General features: G+C 47.6%; 2 protein-coding genes across 5 annotated transcripts in view; one reads left to right on the top strand and one right to left on the bottom strand.

Moving 5' to 3' along the window:
* SLC7A6OS (solute carrier family 7 member 6 opposite strand) overlaps window positions 1-1,789 on the top strand; it is a 9,852-nt gene extending 8,063 nt beyond the window's left edge. The window contains exons 4-5 of the mRNA XM_032157729.2: window positions 570-690; window positions 1,659-1,789. Coding sequence (XP_032013620.1) covers window positions 570-690; window positions 1,659-1,789 — 252 coding nt within the window. The remainder of the gene's footprint in view (window positions 1-569; window positions 691-1,658) is intronic.
* A 134-nt stretch (window positions 1,790-1,923) lies between these two features.
* SLC7A6 (solute carrier family 7 member 6) overlaps window positions 1,924-16,128 on the bottom strand; it is a 39,080-nt gene continuing 24,875 nt past the window's right edge. For all 4 annotated transcript variants that reach the window (XM_032157728.2, XM_058441143.1, XM_032157727.2 and 1 more), the window contains 9 exons: window positions 15,714-15,839; window positions 12,780-12,924; window positions 11,824-11,947; window positions 11,495-11,598; window positions 8,268-8,364; window positions 6,558-6,707; window positions 6,261-6,444; window positions 5,593-5,836; window positions 1,924-2,013 (listed from right to left, as the gene is read on the bottom strand). In XM_032157728.2, coding sequence (XP_032013619.1) covers window positions 5,742-5,836; window positions 6,261-6,444; window positions 6,558-6,707; window positions 8,268-8,364; window positions 11,495-11,598; window positions 11,824-11,947; window positions 12,780-12,924; window positions 15,714-15,839 — 1,025 coding nt within the window. In that variant the 3' untranslated portion in view covers window positions 1,924-2,013; window positions 5,593-5,741. The remainder of the gene's footprint in view (window positions 2,014-5,592; window positions 5,837-6,260; window positions 6,445-6,557; window positions 6,708-8,267; window positions 8,365-11,494; window positions 11,599-11,823; window positions 11,948-12,779; window positions 12,925-15,713; window positions 15,840-16,128) is intronic.

Genomic DNA, 16,128 nt, shown 5'->3' with positions numbered 1-16,128 from the left:
GAACCCGGGAGGCAGAGCTTTCAGTGAGCCGAGATTGCGCCACTGCACTCCAGCCTGGGCAACAGAGCGAGACTCGGTCTCAAAAAAAAAAAAAATTCTAAAATGATTAATAAGAAAACTTAAGGTGGCACCTAACGGTCATGCTCAGACTGTAAGCAAGAAGCACTGCATCCTGCACCTGCATTAGGACAGATTTGCAGTCAGGTACCCACCTTAGACCACTGCATGGCCCTTCCTCCTGCCTTTCTGCACCTCTTACGCTTGGGTTTTGGTTTTGACCTTTGGAATTTGAAGGAATCGCTCAGAGCCATCACTCCTCTTTTCCCTGTGTTCCCTTCTCATGGAGTTCAGCGTGTCCTATCATTGTAGAGCTGGACTCTGAGTGGAAGGCGGCTATTATCTCCCTCTCATAGCCTCTTATGCAATGGAGTCAAACTAACTCCTAGTCTGCAGTTTTTTCACATGGCACTTTTACATGACATCTCTCCAAGCTGGTATGCTAACAACTTCCCCCAGAGCATAACCTTAGAGGTTTTGACTTGGACTCATGTTTGTCTTGAGATGTGTAGGTGAATGATGATCAAGAACCAGAGGACATTTACGACGACGAAGATGACGAGAACAGTGAGAATAACTGGCGCAATGAGTACCCAGAGGAGGAGAGCAGTCATGGAGATGAGGATTCCAGAGGTGGGTGGCAGCCCCAGACCAGGAGGGACTGGTAGGATCTGAGACTGAGGTGCAGGCATAATTGACAGGTGCATCTTAACTGCCTTTCCTTCTCTGCCATTGAGCACCAGCAGCTCAGCCGCAACTGAGCCGTGCTGTAGGAGACCCAAAGACCAGTGTTTCCCAGGGGCCTCCTGGGGGGTGTAATAATCCATCAGGCCTGGGTTCAAATCTGTAGTTGTCATTACTTTGTTGTGGCTCTTGGGCAGTTACTTTACCTCACTGAGCCTCATTTTCTCTCCGGATGAGATGGTTCTGCATGAATTTTAGTGGTTGAGATTATGTAAAATATGTAGCTCATTGTCTCTTCCCCTGCCCCAGTCAAGAAACCAATGAAGAGAGAGGTTTGCCAGTAGGAATAAGCCCAGAGTTTTCACAAATCAGTTATCTAACTTCTCAAAAAACTGCTGCATGTACAACTGTTTTAAGAAAGATGCAACACAGACATAATACCTGGGGGAAGAAGATGCTCTGACAACATAATTCCTGTGGTAACTGTGTTAAAGAAGATAGAAGAAGCCCCAACAAAAAGAATTTATTGGTGTCTGATAACATAGAAATGAATCAAAACAATTGCATATTCTATTGGGAAGGTCTGTCAATAACACGTTAAAAGGAGAAAGGTACAAAAATATTTACAATATGACTACAACTCTTACAACAAAAAAAATCCTATACAGCGGGGAGAAGTGACAAAATACTCCACGGAGAGGAGAAGTGACAAAATACTCCAGTGTGAAGGAACTTGGTTTAGATGATAGGAAAGTGATTCCTTCTTTAAAAAAAAAAAATTCTATATTCTTTATTTATTGAGCAAGCATTTTGCATTACAATCGGGAACAAAAACAGACCTTTCTGAGAAGAGAAAGGGCTCCTGCAGTAGCCTAGGAAAATCACATTTAGAATCCATTCCCGGGATGTCATTCTAGGCTCTGCTGACTACAACAGCCTGAGTGAGGAGGAAGGAGGCAGCAGCAGACAGCGGATGTGGAGCAAGTACCCTCTGGATGTGCAGAAGGAGTTCGGCTATGACAGCCCCCACGACCTGGATTCAGACTGATGGTCTTGTGATGTCCATGAGGTTCTGCCACATGCCCTTGAGGGCTCTGAGTCCAGAGTTAACTGCCCTGCTGACATCCTCTTAGGTTTCCTAGCTTAACATGTGGAAGGAAAAGCATATCAAGCGTATCGGGCGGCACCATCCCACCACAGTGAAAACTTATGTTAGGGGAGTGAGTCTTTTCCACTTACAGTAGGGCCCCTTTGCCTCAATCAGAAGTGACCCTACAGTTTGAAAGAAAAAAAATGTTGAAAAAAGGAAGGTTTCTTTAATTTTAGCTTCTTGGCCCAGGAATTTTTCCTGGCATTCAGGTTCTGTGCTGAAACCACAAGGGAGGGGGAGGTTCCCGTTTCATTAGCAGTAAGCTTCTGCTCTGCCATACCACCAGGCTGCCTGCCTCTAGGAAATCCCTGTTCCTTTTGATAGACAGAATCTACAAGGGGTACCAGTGGGTCCCTTGTAGCAACACAGACTGGATAGTAATGGCCATTAGGGCAGAAAGTAGTCTGTCTGAGCAGTGGGAGATTTTAGTTAACAGCTATTTGTGCTTCCAAACTCTGATAACGGTTGTGAAATTACTGACTGACTTCCTTCGACAGTGGGGCCAAGAAATAATATATATGAATGTGATACATGTGTTTAGTAAAATCTAGCTTTGAACATGGAAGAAAGTAATTCTTTTAAAACCTTTTAAATCCGAATATCTAAAACAGGGAGCAGTAGTGAGATAGAAGTTTCAGCATTGATTATAAATACCAAGGACTTAAGGCAAGGGAGGAAAAACAAAGTACCTTCTGAACTTAGCTTTCCACTGAGTAATGTTTACTCTTCACAGCACCCACCACAAAAACAAACTACTATCAACAAGATCAATTTTATTACCACAGCTTGTATCTCTTCTAAGCAAACTCTGTCCCTATGCCTTTCCAAACCATAGCTGCCTTAACTGACTGCCTTGGTGTTTATTCTAGCGTAACACTGTCCAGTAGAACTATCTGCAGTGACGATATGTTCTGTGTCTGCGCTGTGTAGTAGTAGACACGGGTGGCTACTGAGCACTTGAAATGTGATTAGCGCAACTGAGAAACTGAGCTTTTAATTTTATTTCATTTTAATGTAATTAGCTGCACGTGTCTAGTAGCTGTTGTAGCGGACACCACAGGTCTAAGGAAACAACGCAGAACATTCAGCTAGGGGTGTGCCCTCATAGCCTGTGAGTGTCTCTGACTCACTGTCATGGGGGAAGGTGAGTTACACAGGGAGATACCTTCTTGCCGCCTCTTTTAGGATTTCCTAAGTATCTCTCCATCCTACCTGCCATCATTCTTTGACTTTATGTCCATTTTCTAAACCTTTACCTACACTAGCTCTTATCTACATGGAGTTGTTCAACCTGCCAAAGTGATTAAATTCTGTGTACACAGGTCATATATATCGCAGCTAATTAAAACAACAAACATCCTAGGTATGCACAAAGGTATAATTCACCGTTATAACAGGCAGCAACTTGTATGTCTAATATTACACATCTTGCTTTCTGTCTGTAGGCTCAGAAACAAAGGATTGAAAGCCATTCTCGTACTCACGGCAACCGGGTGAAAAAACAAAACACTGTGCTGTTACAATTTGCTCCCTGCTATTTATACTCATTAAGTTTCCCCAATATTAAAGGGCTGACAACTTAATAAACTGTACTCACTGCAAAAGGGATAATAAGCACAACAGGAGAAGGATTTAAGGAGACAGACAACAAAGAGCTGGCAGAAATTAATTCCACCATGAAGCTTGAGTGTTGTAGGGATCCTTTGGCTTTGCTCCCAAAGAGGGGATCCTGCGAGAAGTCTGTATCCAGCACAGAGGGGAAAAATGCTGTCACCATCCAAAAATGAAAGGAGGATGACATGGCTCACTAAGCAAGTACTAGGGCACCTGGCATGTGAGGTCCTTGCTTTCCCTAGAAGCCACTGGGGGAGGGGAGCAAATTCCTGGGATTAGCTGGTTATGTGGTAGAGAAAGCTAAAGCCTGGGTCAGGGATCTTCAAAAGGCAAGCACATTTTGCTTAAAGGATTAGCTCCAGAGGAGCCCTGGGATGGGTGCCAGCTTGGCTTAGACAGAAGTCATGTTCTTAGAGTTCAGGCAAGTCAGCCTTTGCACAAGACACCCTGTCGTCGGGCAGGAATTTGCTGTACAAATCCCAGACCCATGACAGTAGGAATGTCACCCCATGTTTCACATATGCATTATGCTCTGAACCCAAGGCAACTGTATTGAGCAAATATATGGCCAAGGTTATTCCCTTATCTGTGACTGGGTGGAGAAGAATGGTCAGGAAGGGAGACTGCCTCACTGTTGACCAATTCCAAAACCTAAGGATAAGAAGTCCATGGGGTATGTCAAGCTGGCAGGTTCTTCTCGGCCCAGGATGATAGTGTCTGGGCATCACAAAACAATTGTACAATCCAGTGCAGCTGTCCTGCTCATACAGTAAGATCCATTAGGCCAGAGCAGGCCTAACTTGGGTGTAAGCCCAGCCTGAGCACCAGAATTAGCTGCTTCCGTTTGTGCAGACTGCTGAAGAACCAGACTCAGGTTGAAGCAGCTTTCCTCCCAGTCTTCACTGATCTCCACAGGGAGAAAACAGAAGTCCCTACAAGTACCAAGCTCTTCCTGAGACTGCAGCCACCACGCCTCGGGGAAGGGGAGGCTGGCAGGAGAGGAGTACACTGTCCTGGTGACCCACACCAAGGCGGCTCCAAGTGTAAACAAAGCCTGGTACCAGGGACAGAAGAGGATGCAGCCTGATGTGAGGTTTTCAGAAAAGTGAAATGACCTAGCACCAGGGTGGGCTTGCTTGGGTCTGCACAGCAGTCCCTCACACTGCCCTTACAGAGAGGAACAGGTTATTTGATGACTTGGGCCCATGAGATGGGCCAAGTCATGTTCTCCAAGCCATTGACAGCTGAGAGAATTCAGGTGATCTACCTGAATTTCAGAAGTTTCAACCCCCTTAGAGTTCGTAACAGAAACCCAGAGATTTACTGTCGGCTAGAACAAAGATGTAAGGTCTCAAGTAAAATAAAGGATTATCCTTCAAAACAGCAGTATTAATAGACTTCTGACTCATGAATTTGTTCATCTGTCCTTGCTGGACCTGAGCCAAGTGCTTGTAACGTGATCTACGATCTATCTGTATGCTAAAGTGTAACAGGTACATGAGTGAAAAAATCTTTAAGGTTCATTGTTGCAGGTAAGACTCAATAGAAGATGGCGCTAAACAGCATAAAATCTGTCGTCAGAGTCTGACCCAATACCATAGACATTTCTGAGCCCAAAGGGACTCAGTTTTGGGTACTTTGAATTTTAAATACAATCAGCCTATTGCATCCTGTAGATGAAGAGACACGCATGCTTCGTTAGAACTGGTGTTCTGGACTAAATATCAATAAATAAGGGAATATAACTCTCTCCCCAGGGAAGAATTTTGAGCCAGAGGAAGAAATGGTAGCATTTCAGGCCTTTAAAGTCAGTCAGGTGTTGGACCTGGTCAGAGGAAAACTTCCCATAAAGCAGCCCCTCTATAGGGACTTACTTCTAGTTCAAATACCAAATTCAGAAGCCACCAGCCCTGTCAACCTAGCATTCCCTCTTCCCCACTGCACTTTACCAAGTAAATATCTATAAGAGCTGCATCTATCAGGAGTAAAACTAAATGACCATTCCCCTGTTCCCCAATCTTCCCCCCACCCTCTGAAGCCCCAACCTTGAGGTTGGCCCAGATCCTGAGTCTCCTCCTATAGCTTACCAATAAGAGTGAGCACTGGCCCTGAGCCCCGTTATATGATGTGGGTCAAAAGGCTCCTTTAATTCAGGAGAGGTGGGCCCACAGAGTCTTGTTATCAGGATTTTGCTGCTTGGCCAGCCTTCCAGGCCTCGGAAAGCCACCTCTGACCTCTAGTCAGTTTTCCTCTCATCTTTTTTCTCTTCGGCTACATCAAGCTCAGTCAGGACACAAAAGCAAAGCTGCTGGGTGCCTCTGGTGATAGCAGCTAAATGAAAATAGAGCAAGCACAGGATTTAGTAAACATCTAGCTACAGCCCTAACCTGAACACAAAGCTGACTAGTAACATCTATGGCTCCCTCCCACCTGCCCCTTGAGTACCCTATATCAGGCTTTGCCCCTGTCTCCCAACAAGCCTTATCATCCTCTGTCCCATGCCCAACCAGAGTCTGATGCACAACTCATCTTCCCAGGTGATTTGTGTTGTCAGGAGGCAATGTTTTAGCCCCAAAATAGGACACTAAAATTAGAACTAAAGTGATCATGTCAAAATCAAAAGGGAAGTTGTGGACAGCTAGGTCTCATGGCCTCCAGCAAATTCTGAGTATGGGGAAGCTGTAAGCCACCCCCCACCTCTGCATGCGCATGCACACACAGCCACCAGTGAGTAATGGGGTGCGGAGAAGCTCACCCAGGACATTCCGAATAAACAGTGGCCTCCTGGACTCTGGCAGGTAAACACCCATGAAGTAGAAAGGGACTCCAGAAAGGGCAATCCCGATGCCAATGAAGGAATTAATGGTGTCAGTGAAGAGGGGCACTATCACCAGAAACACGGAGCATATGCAGAACACAATGGGGAAAAACACGCTCAGCTGAAATAGAGGGGGTGAGAGATTAAGTAATGTGGGAAGAGGGAACAGCTCACGGGCAAGAAGCCACCTTAGGGAGATGGCCCACCCCTCCTAGTCTGCCCAGAGCTGCTGACCTTGAGAGGCCGGGGCCGCTTGGGCTCCTTCCAGCGGAGGTAGAGCTGTCCAACAACAGACAGGCCCACGAAGAACCAGTAGCTGAAGCTGAAGTAGTTGATAAGCTGGAAAACATCCTCCACGATGAGGTAGATGAGTGCCATGGTGCACTGTGGGAAAGGGGTGGGGAGACAGGTGAGCATCGTCATCACCTGCGCCCCCAGGAGACTCCACCACCCAGCAGTCAGTACTAGATCTGGTGCCACTTCACCAGATTACCTCTGGCTCTTTTCATTGACCCCTTGGCATCAGATAGGTCCATTCCTTGATGTACCCTGAGGTACATTAATCCTCAGGGTAGCATCTTTCCCTCTTCTGTTGCAGCCCTTCCTCCACTCAATGCCTCCCCCTTGTTGCAAGCACTTTAGAAAAAGGCACACATTGAGGCCCTCCTCACTTCAGTGCACCAACCTTAACATGGATTACACGGTGTCCTAGAGAGGGGTTAGACTTGGGTCCCAACTACCTGGCATAAAATGGGGGAAACACCTTCAGAACCATCTCACTGTCCTCGGGCCTGAGAAATGCTAACTAGCAAAATGGATCCCTACCCATCCGGACTAAATAATGTCAATAAATAATGGAATATAACTCTCTCCCCATGGAAGAATTTTGAGCCAGAGAGAGAAATTGTAGCATTTCAGGCCTCTGAAGTCAGGTGTTGGACCTGGAAACTAGCAAAATGGATCCATCCAGACATATGACAGCATTAGCCTCTGGAACAAAAGAATCCTAGAAGACAAGGATCAGGACCTAGAGTCCTGGGACAAGGTCAAATGTGTTTAAACTTCAATAATCTTTTCATTACAAATTATCAACAAAGGATTTAAAACAAAATAGCTCATTCTGCGGAGACAAGGGAGAACCCTGTATTAAGAAGAGAAGGCTGGGCGTGGTGGCTCATGCCTATAATCCCAGCACTTTGGGGACTGAAGTGGCAGCTCACTGGAGCCCAGGAGCTCAAGACCAGCCTGGGCAACATAGTGAGACCTCATCTCTACAAAAAATTAATTAGCCAGGCCTGGTGGTATGTGCCTATAGTCAGATAACCTAAATTTATAAATTCAATGCTGGCCCTGTCAAAATATCAAGAGAATTTTTCTCTTACTTCGATGAAATGATAGAAAAGTTCATCAAGACAAATAAACGAATGTGAGAATTGCTAGGAAAATTCCAAGGGCGGGGGGACTAAAGAAGTACCCTTGGTCCCCCTTTAGTTTTCAGAGAGTCAGTATAAAGCTAAACTAAGGAGGCTTGGTGCCGATGAGGAGGATTAGTTGAGATGGCACATTTAAGGGGCATACAATAATAACTGGCACATATTAAGGACCCTAAAAAATTAGCTATTATTAATTTTCTATGATAGAAGTTTGAAAACCGTGGAAAAATGGATTGTTGAGTAAGCGATATTGGTATAGCTGGCTGCCATTTGAGAAAAAATTAAGTGAATCCCCACCTTTCTCAATACTATGCTATAATATAAATTCCAGATTCATCCAAAATTAAACGTAATAAAACCATAAAATAACTAAATGACAACAAAAAATGAACTGTTTTTCAAATCTTAGAGTAAGGCCTTTCTCAGGGTCCCTCTTATTTAACAACTTAGCACAAATCAGAAGGAGCAATGCACAGATCCGCCCGAGCCCCGTGGTCCCAGCAAAGCTTACGTTGAACAGTAAAGCAGGGATAGGTGTAAAACGCTCAATGTGGATCATGGACAGAAGGTCCGGTAGGTGGCCCTCCCGGGAGCCCACGAAGAACAACCTAGAAGGATGAGAATGCAGGATCCTTTACTCCTTTTACTCAGCCATACGGCCACACTCCTCACTTGGACAAACTCAGCTTAGAGCCCCCAAGGAAAGCAGGAAGCAGTCTCCCAGGAGCATCCCAGGTCCTTAGCGCATCACCAGTCCAACCTCCCCGCTCCCTGCTTCCCTACAGATTTTCCCTCCCTCTTCATCCCCGGGCACCTCACCACTACCCAGATGCCTCACCCACCATCACCCAGACACCCCCTCTTCTCTCAGCCACAGATACCTCACCAACATCCAACAGATGCCTCACCCTGCTGTCACCCACTAACAGACTCACCCAATCCATGCCAAATTCATAGCTAACATAATAGGTTTTAAAGGGCAGCCAGATTCCTGTTCATGCCCTCCATGTATGTTCCCTGAGCTAATGTAAGGCAAGACTGAGGGTCAGAGAGACAACCCAGGCTTCCTTTCTACACCTAAAGAGTTCTACCAACTGGGAAAAAGACTGACTGGCACAGCGGCCAGGTGCGGTGGCTCATGCCTATAATCCCAGCACTTTGGGAGGCCGAGGCAGGCGGATCACCTGAGGTCGGGAGTTTGAGACCAGCCTGACCAACATGGAGAAACCCCGTCTCTACTAAAAATACAAAATTAGCCAGGCACGGTAGCACATGCCTGTAATCCCAGCTACTCGGGAGGCTGAGGCAGAAGCACTTGAATCCGGGAGGCAGAGGTTGCAGTGAGCCGAGATCGCACTATTGCACTCCAGCCTGGGCAACAAGAGCTAAATTCCATCTCAAAAACAAACAAAAAAAAGACTGGCGCAGAAATGAACTGCCCCCCAGCATGGTCAGCATCACCTTGGAGTACACGACACTCACTCGCTAGGCTTGAGGCTTGTGCCAAAATGCTTTGCAAGAGAAGAGATGCAAAGAAGGGTTTCCAGAAGCAAGTCGGTAGGTGGAGAAAACGAGCATGTGCATAGGCAAAATGTGTGTAGGTAGGAAAGAGCGTGGCCTCTTTGGAGGTTGATGTAGAATGCCTAGAGCCCCAGGACAAGCTATGTGAGAAGAGGGTGCTGCGAAGGACCTGCATACAAGGCCACACTGTGGAGTCTGAATAAACACAGTCAGCTGTGGCTTTGAGGTAAGGGCCTGATGGGATTTGACACCAGACTGGAGGGCACACTAGAGCAGGGGGAGGCTAGGGTGTCAAGGAAAGGCTAGACAAGAATTCCATCTATCACAACTAGGCTGAGCAGAGGGAAGATGACACTACTTTTTTTATTTTTGAGACGGAGTCTCGCTCTGTAGCCCATGCTGGAGTGCAATGGGCTCACGGCAACCTCCGCCTCCTGGGTTCAGACAATTCTCCTGCCTCACCCTCCCGAGTGGCTGGGACTACAAGCACATGCCACCATGCCCAGCTAATATTTTTTTTTTTTTTTGTATTTTTAGTAGAGACAGAGTTTCACCATATTGGTCAGGCTGGTGTCGAACTCCTGACCTAAGGTGATCTCACCTCAGCCTCCCAAAGTGCTGGGATTACAGGCATGAGCCCCGCGCCCAGCTAGACACTATGTTCTTTTACAAGGCCTTGACTTCTCTAATTCTTTGGTTGCCCCAGGGAGGCACAATACATGGACTGGTGTGTGAAAACCAGTAAAAAGAATGAACAGGACAAAACTCTCTTTTATTTTTCATGCTTCTGTGTGTTCACATGGCAAATATTTATTGGATGACTATTATACCCCCGGCCCTGGGGACACCAGTTATAGGGTGAGTGGAAGAGAAATCAGGAAAGAAACTTTCTTCTCAGGTATCTTATATCATAGAAGCCATGGGAATTGTTTCAAAATTGGAAAGTGGTCAGCATCACTTGCTTCAGAGGTCCAATAGGATGAGGACTAAAGACAGGCTAGGAAAGAGATAGCCTTAATAAGAATATCTTTCAGGTAGTAGAAGCCAAACTTAATAGATGGGAAAATGAATGAAAGTTGAAGCCCAGACTGCTGTCTCACAAGTGCATCCAGGGCCAGGCATGGTGGTGCACGCCTTTAATCCCAGCTACCCGGGAGGCTAAGGTGGGAGGATCACTTGAGACCAGGAGTTTGAGACCAGCCTGGGCAACATAGTGAGACCCTAATCTCTAAAAAAAATTTAATTTAAAAATGAAAAGTAGTACATCCAGTAAGTGGGAAGAGGAGAGATGTGAAACGCTATTTTGTGACTCTCCTAAGTGGAGAGGAGAGAAGCTATTGGAGAGCTGGCTCCAAGTGAGCACCCACGAAAGAGAAGGGCCAACTGATGGAGCAAACTGCTGAAGAAGAGGGGAAGCACAGGAACCCTGAGCCCAGGTAGCAGAGTCTGCCAGGAAAGGCACACCTGCTCCTTGCTTTGCAACAGCAGGAAGGACCAGCACGCTTATTGATGTCTGCACAGAGAGGAGATCAGGAGACCTGATGGCCTTGGCATTTTCTGGGAAGTGAGGGGGAAAGTCTTTCTGTACATAGCACCAATACCTGGTACACAGCAAGTGCTGTTATCATCTACTGAAGGAATGAATCCTAGGGCTACAGCATAACCCACAAGGAGCCTAGAATCTGGTCCCTGCCCAAGTCACCACTCCAAGCTGTTGCCTTTCTCCCCTATACCTTTCATCAATCTGTCCTCATCTCAGATGGAAACATGAGCTACCAGTACATAAACATGAGCTACCAGCACACAAAACATGAGCTACCAGCACATAAACATGAGCTATCAACACATAACATGAGCTATCAGCACACAATCTGTCCTCATCTCAGATGGAAACATGAGCTACCAGCACACAAAACATGAGCTACCAGCACACAAAACATGAGCTACCAGCACATAAATATGAGCTATCGACACATAACATGAGCTATCAGCACACAATCTGTCCTCATCTCAGATGGAAACATGAGCTACCAGCATACAAATGTGCTACTTGCACAAAGGCAAGTACATGCCCACATACCAAACACACACACACACACACACACACACACCCTCCCTATATGCCCATGAGAAGGAGGGAAAAAAGGAACTCTTATGCCTAAGCCCCAGAGAAATGAAATATTGTGGTCTATTATCAGTGACACAGAGACACGGTACCTTGATGAAGCAAAGATGGATGCATTGAGGCCCCCAAAGCAGGACAGGGCAACAGCAATGGGGATGGTCCAGCTGAACATGCCAAACGTCTGGTCAGCAAATGTCTGGGGGCAGGGCACAGAAAAGGCACTTAAACAGACAGGGTTTCATAATCCTCCTGCATCTATGATCTCGGAACAAATGCAATCACTGCTAAGCAGCCCACCCTCTGGCCTAGACTCATGACCTCATGCTGCAGAGCTGAGGAGGGTGCAGTAAGACAGACTGAGCTGTGCAGGGTGCCTCAGTATCAGGAGATGATGAACAAATGGGGATCCCAGGAGACTCACCACAGCCACGGCATCACTGCTAAGGACATCTGAAATGTTCAGCACTGTGTAATAGGCCACATTGGTCAGGATGTAGATGAGCGTCACAATTGGCATAGAAATCCCAATGGCCAAGGGCAAATTTCTGTCAGGACAAGTGAGAAAGGACTACCTAGAACCAACCTCTCCTTGGGAACAAAGTTTATCAAGTCTCCACTGGGATTTTCCTAACATTTAACAGTTCACTAGCCTCCAAGTCTTTGAGGCAGGCTCACCTTCCCCTTGACCCTGGGTTCTTTCTATTGAGAAAGACACAACTTTCTCTGTGAAGATAGCTCATGATCAATATTGAATCTTTGCCACAGTAGGACCAATGGGTCCTACTGGGTTTCATAATCCTCCTGCATCTGTGATCTCAGAGGAACAGTGCAAGGAACAGTGTCCTGGGGACTAGATGCCAGGCTGGGGACCCAGCTGGCCAGAATAAGTTTTGGTTCTGTGGGCTGTAGTGTCAGCACCAGAGTCCGAGGTCCTAATTCCTTTGCCCCAGCTGGGCCTGCTGCTCCCCACTGAAGGTGCAAGGTCCTAATCCCTTAGCCCCAGCTGGGCCTGCTGCTCCCTATTGAAGGTGCAAGGTCCTAATCCCTTAGCCCCAGCTGGGCCTGCTGCTCCCCACTGAAGGTGCAAGGTCCTAATCCCTTAGCCCCAGCTGGGACTGCTGCTCCCTACTGAAGGGCCTCTCCTCTAGGAAGGACCCTGTGTATCCTCCAGTGCGAACATGAGGACAGGGAGCCAAAGGCTTTCCTACCTTCACTCACTCCCATTCTAGCCTTCAGCCCCTCCTAGCTGGAGAAGGGGGAGTAGGGAGAAGAGGGGAGGAGAGTTGGAGGGAGGAGGAGAAGGATGAGGGCAGGCACGCCCACTATCAGCAGGAGTTCCAGCCAAACTGGGGAGTGAGAGTATGATCCCACCTTTACCTTTCTGGGTTTTTGATTTCTTCTGTTACAAAATTAAGGGTGTCCCAACCTGAGTAAGAGAAGAGGGCAGAGTAGAGGGCAAGAGAGAGGTTTCCCATGTCCCAGGAGGAACCCTCAAAGGTGTCCTGAAAGTGCTCAGAGTGTCCTGTGGGGGCAAAGGCAGGTGAGGGGTTCAGAGAGAAGGAGCAGGCCAAAGGAGAAAGGAGGAGGAGATGGGAGGTGTAAGAGAAAGATACGAAAGGAGAATAGGAAAGAGGAAGGGAAGATGAAAAAAAGGAGGAATGGGGAGGAACAAGAAAGAAAAAACAAGAAGGTAGGGGAAAGAAAAAAAAACATAATTTAACACCAAAAGATCAACAACCACTAGCTCCCTACACTTTACCACCCCACCCACTTCCTCAGGAAAGCTCACATTCCTTTAATAAAACTAGACAATAAAAAACCAAAGACATTCCTGGCTGCCCTCTGATGTGACAATACTTCTTCCAAAACCCTAAAGAATTTCCATTTCCTGCAAATGATCTCACAGCAAGCCCCAGCTCTTCTACCTATTTATGTCAAGAACCCCGTTTCACATGAAGGAGTCATTTTTCATTCAAAATTAGACCTTCCTGTGAACTACCTCTCTTGGACCAGACTACTGCACAGTTTGATCAATGGGTTTATCAGCCTCATGGGAAGGACTCTCTGCTGCTCTACTTGCGGTAGCTATGGTTGCATGGAGGAGATCACATGCTATAGAGGAACTGAGACCTTATCTTTCACTAGGCCTGAGCCACCCCCACCCTTTGGGGAGCCAGCCCAGCCTGTCATTCTCAGAGGCCTCAGAGACTGCAGACACAAAAGCCCAGGGGACAGCACCCAGCTACCCAGGACAGAGACCCTCTGGACACACTGGGGTCTTTAACAAGACCCAGACTTCTAAGGAACCCCATTGTCACACCCTGAAGAAAGCCTAGACCCAGCTCTCATATGGTAAAAAGAGCTGGCTATGCAGCAAGAGAAGAGAAAATAGAGACCCCTGTCTTCAGGGGTGTCCATCCTCATACACAGCAGTGGTTCCCTAAGGAACAGATCTTCAGGGGAGGATTACTCAAAACCCAATTTGACCCCAGGATGCTCCCGAGCCTCCAGGGACATCCACATGGCTAGCTCTACTAACTTGATATAAGTACACGGGCTAGACCAGCAGCCTGAGAATCAACAAGGGCAATTCTTTTTTTCTTTTTCTTTTTTTTGAGACGGAGTTTCACTCTTGTTGTCCAGGCTGGAGTGCAATGGCAAGATCTCAGCTTACTGCAACCTCTGCCTCCCAGGTTCAAGCGATTCTCCTGCCTAAGCCTCCCAAGTACCTGGGATTACAGGCACCCGCCACCACCCCCGGCTAATTTTTTGTATTTTTAGTAGAGACAGGGTTTCTCCATGTTGGCCAGGCTGGTCTCAAACTCCTGACCTCAGGTGATCCATCTGCCTCAGCCTCCCGGCCTCCCAGAGTGCTGAGATTACAGGCGTGAGCCACCGCGCCCAGCCCGACAAGGGCAATTCTTTTTTTTTTTTTGAGACGGAGTCTTGCTCTGTCACCTAGGCTGGAGGGCAGTGGCACAATCTCGGCTTACTGCAACTTCCGCCTCCTGTTTTCAAGCCATTCTCCTGCCTCAGCTTCCTAAGTAGCTGGGATTACAGGCGCGCACCACCATGCCCAGCCAATTTTTGTATTTTTAGTAGAGACAGGGTTTCTCCATGTTGGTCAGGCTGGTCTCGGACTCCTGACCCGCTGATTCGCCCGCCTCAGCCTCCCAAAGTGTTGGGATATCAGGCGTGAGCCAGCGCGCCGGGCCAAGGGCAATTCTTAAAAGCACAGCTTTGGCCGGGCGCAGTGGCTCAAGCCTGTAATCCCAGCACTTTGGGAGGCCGAGGCGGGTGGATCACAAGGTCAGGAGATCGAGACCATCCTGGCTAACACGGTGAAACCGTCTCTACTAAAAATACAAAAAATTAGCCGGGCGTGTTGGCGGGCGCCTGTAGTCCCAGCTACTCGGGAGGCTGAGGCAGGAGAATGGCGTGAACCCAGGAGGCGGAGCTTGCAGTGAGCCGAGATCGCGCCACTGCACTCCAGCCTGGGGGACAGAGAAAGACTCCGTCTCAAAAAAAAAAAAAAGCACAGCTTTTTAGACTCCAAACCAACCAGAATGTGATCCAATAGATTTGAGATTAGGGTCTCAGCTACCCGGGTGACTGTACACAGCCACATTTAGGGACTGATGACCTAGAGAACTGGGCTGTGAAATGATTGAGATATCTGTAGCTAAAGACACCTCAAGACCTCTCTAGGGCTCATGAGATATTGGTAGGCCTGTTACCCTCACTGCTAGTCCTCTCTGATCCAGGAACGAAAAGCTTTCTAAAGCCAACATTTAGGAAAGACACTGCCAATTTCACAATATTTTAATATTTTTCTGAGAGCTGACTTGGGGAGGGACTGCTGAATACAAGTCCAGATGAAAAGTAAAGGCTGCAAAATAACCACCCATTTCCATACCCCACTTCCAGCTCCATATACCCTGCCACCTGTCTCCTACTTGTAGCTTGGCAGTCACAGACCACAAACAGGAGCCACTCTATCCCCACAGATTACTTTTATGACCCAATCATGACCCAAGCTTCGGGAGCTCCTAGGCCCTTGGCTGGCTTCCTGCAATGCTCCCAACCTCCACCAAAGGAAACCAGCCCTGAGGGAGAGGCTGACTCATGTCCACTTGGCCAAGCCATCCTGGCCCAAAAAGCCCAGAAAGAAATCTACTCCCATCTCTTGCACTCACTGACACATGCTAGCATGTACACAGAAACAGCTGAGCAGTGAAGCTAACAGAGTCCCCATGTCCTCCTCAGGGAATCCAGAGGAACTCTTGGTGGTACCCCCTTCCCACCACTTACCCTGGCACAGTTTAACAAGGCCCATGACAATGATGGCAATGAGCGCTACGACCTTGGCGTAAGTGAACGTGTCCTGCACACGTGTGCCCCACTTGACATAGGCACAGTTCACAAATGTCAGCAGACCTAGGAGGAAAACCACAAAGTCACTGGCAGACTTGAGTTGAGGGAACAGGGGCCCAACCCCTCTTTACAGAGAGCACTCTTTCTGACCTTCCTGCCTAAGGCAAAGGGGCCAATGGACCAGTCAGAACAAGGCAAACTGGCAAGTGAGGGGACACCCTGCACCCGCCCCAGCTGACAGCACACAGGCATGTCCATCACTACTGGCACTCAAGGATATGAAGGCATCCGTGAACACATACTTATACATCCTGATGGCCAGCACCATTTCTGGGAATCCCCCCCAGGCCCA

The sequence above is a fragment of the Hylobates moloch genome, unplaced genomic scaffold, assembly GCF_009828535.3.
Source record: "Hylobates moloch isolate HMO894 unplaced genomic scaffold, HMol_V3 SCAFFOLD_6, whole genome shotgun sequence".
Classification (NCBI taxonomy): Eukaryota; Metazoa; Chordata; class Mammalia; order Primates; family Hylobatidae; genus Hylobates; species Hylobates moloch.
This window is presented reverse-complemented; position numbering and strand designations above follow the sequence as displayed.